The 7018-nt window shown below is 52.2% G+C and overlaps 1 protein-coding gene across 1 annotated transcript in view; it reads right to left on the bottom strand.

Moving 5' to 3' along the window:
- Positions 1 to 207: 207 nt before the first annotated feature.
- The window catches only part of COMMD4 (COMM domain containing 4), a 7349-nt gene continuing 538 nt past the window's right edge, over positions 208 to 7018 (bottom strand). Inside the window, exons 2-9 of the mRNA XM_019533152.1 lie at positions 6768 to 6824; positions 5877 to 5948; positions 5192 to 5257; positions 4244 to 4283; positions 2986 to 3105; positions 2427 to 2507; positions 1471 to 1647; positions 208 to 1276 (exon numbers count right to left, since the gene is read on the bottom strand). Coding sequence (XP_019388697.1) covers positions 1233 to 1276; positions 1471 to 1647; positions 2427 to 2507; positions 2986 to 3105; positions 4244 to 4283; positions 5192 to 5257; positions 5877 to 5948; positions 6768 to 6824 — 657 coding nt within the window. The 3' untranslated portion in view covers positions 208 to 1232. The remainder of the gene's footprint in view (positions 1277 to 1470; positions 1648 to 2426; positions 2508 to 2985; positions 3106 to 4243; positions 4284 to 5191; positions 5258 to 5876; positions 5949 to 6767; positions 6825 to 7018) is intronic.

The following is a 7018-nucleotide window of genomic DNA, read 5'->3' as shown; positions in this document are numbered from 1 at the left end:
GCCAGCCCCGGCTCTCCGGCCAGGCAGGGCCGGGCAAGGAGGTGAGCTGGCGGCGCTGCAGGGTGGGAGTAATTCATGCAGCTGGTGCCCACCTGAAGGGAGCTGGTGCTACAGGAGCCCCACCGCTCCCTCCGGGGCTGTATTTCAGTAGGTGTCTTCTTCCTGAGCAGTGTTCAGACGGAGCAGAAGGGCACCAAGACAGCAGTGCAAAATGCTGGCCCTCTGCCAAGGCCCAGCCCATCACGATTTTATTGCAAAACAAGGGAGTATGATGTAAAGAACTGGCTCTGGTAAGAGGTCACCCAGGGCTGCACATGCTTCCTGATCCTTTACCCAGTACCTTCAGCTTCCTTGGCAAAGTGAAGGGCATGGTAGAGAATGGAAAGATGAGAGAGCTTTGAAGGGAGGCAGAAAGGGTAGAGATGAACTGTTTGTCATCAGAGAGAGAAGGGGAAGCAAGAATGGACTGGAGAGGCAGTAGTGATGAGCCAACAGCTGCAGGGTATGAGGGGGGTTTGTACAGCCCCTGCCTCTCACATCGCCCTCAGGAATCCCAGATGGTCACACAGACTTCAGGGGACAGGGAACTGGCTTAGCCAGTGTTACCTCACATGCCTCAAAGGAGACAGTAGCAGCCCTTGTCCTTGACCTGGAGTACTGAGTTAGTTCAGACAAGTGCACAAAAAGCCTTCCCTCGCAGCTCTTCAGGAAGAGAACCACCATGAAGGTCCAAGCCTGGGATTTCAGAGCTTTTAAGCTCTGAACCCAGTCTCCAGCCAGCAGGCACAAGCATAGTGTGGGTACTGCAAGGCTGCCCCTTCACAGAGTGGTAGGACTGCAGTGGCAACTCACTGGTGTTACCATAACCTGAAGCTGGCCTCAAGGTGGACACCACATTAGCCACTATGGAAGCAACTGATCTCTGTTAAGGATGTGGAGTATGGCTGGTGGAAGTACATGAGGAGCTGCCGTAGGAAGAGAGCTTGGCCTTGTGGGCAAAATGGAGGGCCATGAAGAATGTAATCAGCATTGAGAGCAACAATTTCCCATTTCAAAAGCCTGCTAAAGGAGGAAGAGAATCCAGGACCCTCCCTGTGCCCCCACCCATTTCCGCTCATGCAATCTGGCTGAGGAGATGCAGGGGGTTCTCTCGGGTCAGTCGTCATCACAAGAGGCTTTACAAGCTGCTTCAGGATCAGCTGGGTTCTTCCATGCTCACTCATTCTCCCAGGTCATCCATGGAGAGTCTTCATCAGGGCTTGGGCCTGCTTCAGCTCTGAAAGCAGAAAAGCAAAGAGGTGATAGCAGTGGGGTGTCCAAGCACCCAGGTCTCAGCAGGGGAATCTGGAGGGACTTCTCAAAGCAAGGGAATAACTCACCAAATGTCTGCCCCAGCTACTATCACAGAGCAGGAAGGAATATGCCATGCAGCAAGGAAGCGCTTCTCTACTGCCTCAGCCACCTACTCACCTGCCAGCAGGACTTGGAACTTCTCTGCTGACACCGCCATGGCAATGGGCTCCGTCACTCCTCTGTCCCGGTCTCGTATGTTGAATTTCAGGTGCACGAGTGGCTCGTTGACTTCCTGGAGTTCGCTGGAGCTGAGCGTGTAATCCACCCTCCAGGACACAGAGTCCAGCTGATTCACTGAGAACAGAGGCAAGCAGTTCCACAGGCTGCTCTGGCAATTCTCTGCCTAGCAAAGCCTGTCAAAAGTTGTCAGGGGGATTCTTCCACCCTAGAAAATGCAGCCTCCTCTAGTGTGGAACACAGCTATGGTCTTGGCAGCAAACAGCAAGACCACTGGATTTGGGAAAAAAAGATGGCAGCATCCAGCAGCAGTATCAGGGGAACTGAGGCCAGCAGAAGGTAGCTGTCCAATAAGTCAGATGGATGTAATGCAGCTAGCAAGCTGCTTGCTCCTACTTTCTACCTTGCTGCAAAGCTTCCCGTGGGTCCAAGCATTTAGGACGCCAGCTCTAATCTCATTGTGGCAAAGAGAGAGAACACACAGCACTTCCAACACCCTCCATGCTGACTAAGAAGAAGATGCCCCTAAGTGGATCACCGACTCCATTTCCTGCTGCACTCTGTGATCTCATCCTATAAAAGTTAACTGGACCAACATGGGGCTGATGAGGTCTCAGCCCATAATGAGGAGGCAACATCAGGGGTCTCTGGTCCAACACTTCTGTTGCTGAAATCCCAGCTACCAGTATCAGGGAGCACGTGCTCCAGCCCTTAATAAACTGACCCTCCCTCAGGGAGTGCAAAGGAGCAGACCCTCCCCAGGGAGTTCCAGAGGCTGGAGCAATTCCTCTTGGGGTTTCACCAAAAGACTCAAAGGGGCACAGGATGTCAATGTATCTCCCTCCTGACCAAGTGCACCAGCCCCATCACTCTTGGCCAAAAGCAGGCACACTCACATCTCAGGCTGCGTGTGCGGAGGCTGTCCTGCAGGGCACTCTGTTTCTCCTCATAGGAACGGCACAATCCCGTAGCATGTTCTACAAGGCAAGGAGGAGTTGGGGGTTGGGGAAATCGAGCAGACAGACGCCTGCTGAAGACCAGCTCAGCCCCCACATAGCCCAGCCCCAGCTACTCTGCTTAGCAGAGGGAATCCAGCAGGATGCCCATAACAGAGCAGCAGATGTTGATAAGGAACATATTAATCAGAAGGTGGCCCAGTTACTATTGCAAGGCCTCCTCACACTGGTTGACGCAGCTAACCCCATCTTCTCCTTGTTGGGGGACACCTCCTCCAACTGCAGTCATCCCAGAGGGGAATGGACTGGCTGCTCCAGCAGCACATGGGACACAACACGCAATGGAGGGACATGGTTATCCAGCAGGTGTGGGGGTAGGTTGCACAGGGGGAACACATCCAGCTGAACTTCCCAGCCTCCTCTACTTAATATTGCATCAGGCAGTAGAGGTTCTGCTACTGATCTCCAAGCCACCGCGCCCAAGATATGACTCCCCTACCTTTGGGCAGCCCCAGCTGCTGCAGCTCGCTGGACAAAGACTCGTTGTCTACGTTGTGCTTGGCTGCACTGGAGAGGATGAAGCTGAGCACTGCGATTGTGGCCTTCACATCCCCAGACTCTGAAGGGACAAGGAGCTGTCTTAGGGACTGTTTACACTGTGAGCTCTTCCATTCTGGGAAGCAGCTCTCAGATGTTAGCAAAGATCTGCCTCACCAGTGCATCATTCAACATCCACGGACATGGCTATTTCATTTACACCAGACTAGAGAGGATATATGAACAGACATCTGAGCCAAAGGTGAAAAGACACACAAGCAAAATGCACTGGGCACCTTGTCCATAATTAGCACATGAACCCATAACCACTAAGGATGTAATACAAGCCAACAGTAAAAACAGGTTAAAAAAAAAAAAAAAGAGATGAGACTGTAAACATACAGTACCCAAGGGACTGAAAACCAGACAGAGGCAGATACCTAATGTAACCCCAACTAGACATTTTGTATTCATTCTCCCATACCCCTTTCCTCTAAACTACCCCAGTAATTTTGCCAGGTCCTCCAGACTGGAATAACAGATCCTCAGGTGTGTGGACAGGGCCTGACAAGTTGATTGCTCCTGTGATAATCACAAGCAGGCACAGGCCAATTCCTTTTTATACAAGGAATGACCTACATAACCCCACAGCCAGGACTGTCTTGGGAGTTAGAAGCAGCACTTCATCAGACTGATGATTGACAGCATCTTTCACCCAGGAGAAAAACAAGGGCACCGAGGAGATCCTAGACACCCTGGGCTTGCTCTCAAGGGAGAAGACTGCACAGTTTGTTTCTAATGCCTCTGCCCCAGGCCTTCAGTGCACCTCTCCATGATCCTGACAGCACCACTTCAGGAAAATGCACCTGACAAACCCTGGGGGCTCCTAAAAGCCAGAGGAGAAATGTGGTGCCTGTGGTGCATTTTAGTTTACAGACAGGCGATTCTGCCTTAAGCAGGAGGCTGAACTAGAAAACCTGCTGAGGGTCTTTTCTAGCTCTAAATTTTCTAGGTTCATTCCACGATGAACAAGGGGGCCGCTCAGAGGCAGCCAAAGCCGAGGTTTGCACCCAGGCAAGCTGCAGAACCCTCTTTGCTGTAAGCACAAAGGAACAACCCCAACAGGAAAAACCCAATCCACCCCAGTTTAAGAACAATGCTGCAGAAGGCTATGCCACAGATCCACAACAGCTCTGGGAAAGGGGGTGGGAGCCACTCACCAAATTTGGCATCTGACGTCAGCTTTAAGATCTTTTCATACTGCAAAAGAAAAGCAATACTCAGCTTCAGCAGTCCCCAGGAAACCCTGCTACCCACAGTGTTTATAACAACCTCTGGGCATTAACTGAGCAAATCCTAAACACCCTCCAAGTGAAATGAGGCAGGCAGTCCCACATTAAGGCCAATGCTGTCACAACAGTCCTTTGATTTTGAGAGTACTGAGAGTCAGGTGTGCACATGCAAACACAGGGCTAGGAGATCTCAAGTCAGCCCCCAAAATACAAGCAGCTACTAGATTTCTTCTACCTAGCCCCAGGCCATACAGGAAGTCAAAAAAACGTCCTGGGACTAGAACTTCCAGTCTCCTCAGCTCCTGCTGCAACTCGCTACAAAATCAACAGACTCATGGTGCATGTAACTGGTAGGATTCATCAATCCCACAGGGCACCAGGCACATGTCTGACTGCACACCTCCCCCGTGCAGACTCAGGATCAGTGGGCAGCTCCCTTCTGTGCCAGCAGCCAGGATTCTTGCTGGGGGATCTCAAGGGAACCCATGCTAGCAGCTACACACCACTCCTCTAGTGAGGACATGGAAAAAAAACCCAGGACATAACATGCCCTTAGGGTAGTAGATAATAAACCTTGCTCTAGCATTGCAGTACTTGGCCGTTATCCAGCCCTACTCACTGCTGGGTGGGGAAGGCATTAGCCTTATTTCTCAGTTAGGGACACAGGGGGTAAAGGTTTTAAATGACTTGCTTGAGGTCACTCAGCTAGTTGGTGGCAGAGCTCTTGGTCCTCTAACACCCTCCCCACAAGACCTGGCTGCCTACCCTAGGGATGGCTGCTGTATCTACCCTACACTCCCTCTTGCTGGGGACTGGGCTAGGCTGAGAGGAGATCTAGAACTCTAAAAGCAACTGGAAAGAAAGTTATTCGCTTACATCAATCCCCTCTCCCAGCAGGTCCTTCAGCACCTGGGCACAGATCAGCTTCAGCTTCACTGAGGACTTGAACAGAGAACAACAGAAGAGAACTTTACTCCTCAGGCCTCTCTTGGCAGGAGCATATAAGCACCCCCCCCCCCAAGTGTATGAGTACACATGTGCATGCACATACATACAGCCACATCAGGAACCCATTTAACAATGTTGTGCCCCACTGCCCCTTTTGCAATCTAAAACATGAAGTGCCCTGGATTTCTATAGGCAACAATCAGTCTAAAACAGTCCTAGGCAGCTCTTGTGTGGCATCAATTTCTCTCTCCAGCCCTCAGACAAAACCTGTTCAAAAGCCTCCTGTCTCTGACCTGTGGAAAGCCACTCTGGCCATAGGACACAGCCTGGGCTGTTTGCTCTTGTGACTGGGAGGGATCACAGCTTCCTTGCCCAGATACCCAGTGCTAAGACCCATCAAGTCAGTGTCCCCATGGCTTCCCTACCACTGTAGGTATAGCACTTCCCCACCACTGTACGTGCAACCTACTGGTTCACGGTACATGACTTTCTATCCCCCCCGCATTTTTTTAAGAGTAAAAATATGCTTTGATTGGTGGGCAACAGGCATAGCGTGAGAACTGGAAGAACCACAGAAATAAATATTAAAAAGAAAATGCCTTTTCCACTTAACAATTTTAGACAAGGTGCTGATCTCTGCTAGGACCCAGTCGGGACAGTCCAAGTCTCCACAGAACCGGAACCTCTAGAAGGAAAAGATGTGGACATGAAATCTGTGTTACTGTTGGGACCCAGTAGAAGGTCAGCCAGTGCCAAAGTACCCCTTGAAGAGCACCTCAACTCTTCTCACCAGAGCAAGGAACCCCTCCCACTTCCCACCTTTAGCTGTGCCTTCTCCCCATTGCCCTAGAAGGGACAGCCCCGTGATTTCTCTCCTCTCTAGATACTTTGCTAGTGTCCCCCACCAGGTGAGTTAGCTGCTAAGCTGCGGGAAGGGCTGGCATGCAGGAGTAGTAGAAGTAATTCTCTTCCCCAAAACCCCAGTCACCAGCTTTTCACTCTACAGAGAACTAGGCACAATCAGACATTTGCTGAGACAGTTGTCATTTGGAGTGTGCTACTGGGGCAGCAATGGAAAACCATGCTCACTCAGCCCTGGCACAATGAGCACAGCCCCAGGGGACTTTAAGGCAATAGCTGTAAGTGAGTTCATGCTGGAGTCCTACCTGGAGGAGGAGGAGGTGGGAAAGATTGAGAGCGGCAGACTATGTAAGGAAGGGACAGGGACAGGAGACTTACCCCTAGGGCTGCCAATTCTGACTGAAGCTATTCTGGGAGATTTCTTTTTCCAACATGATGTCCTATTGAAGTCTCCTGGATTGCTTTCAGTAGTCACCGGGAGACTGATGCTGATTCCAGGAGACTCCTGGGTAATCTGGGAGGGCTGGCAGCCCTACTGGCCTCCCTCTTTTCTATCTTTACCAGTTGGCTCAGGGCGCTTTGGTGGCTTTAACCAGCAAGCACCAGTAGGGAGCGCGGCCCGGGCGCAGGGAGCCCCTCGCACCTGCTGCAGCCGCGCAAGGCAGCCTAGGGCCCTGCGCCCCGCCGCCTCTGTGGATCTCTGCAGACGCGCTCGGGTTAGCGCCTCTGCACTTCACACAAGCTGGCGTCTCCCCCAGCCCCGCAGGGCAGAGGAAGGCAGCGGCGCGGCCACGTCCTTGGCGGCCTTAACCCCACGCCCCCTCAAGCCCAGGCTGGAGGCAGCCCCGGGGCCCACGCGCACCAGCAGCCCCCCGCCCCAGCGCCCGCAGCCCG

Source organism: Crocodylus porosus, unplaced genomic scaffold (assembly GCF_001723895.1).
Source record: "Crocodylus porosus isolate Cpor-Errol unplaced genomic scaffold, CroPor_comp1, whole genome shotgun sequence".
Classification (NCBI taxonomy): domain Eukaryota; kingdom Metazoa; phylum Chordata; order Crocodylia; family Crocodylidae; genus Crocodylus; species Crocodylus porosus.
Note: the sequence above shows the minus strand (reverse complement) of the source record. Positions and strands in the feature narration are given on the sequence as shown.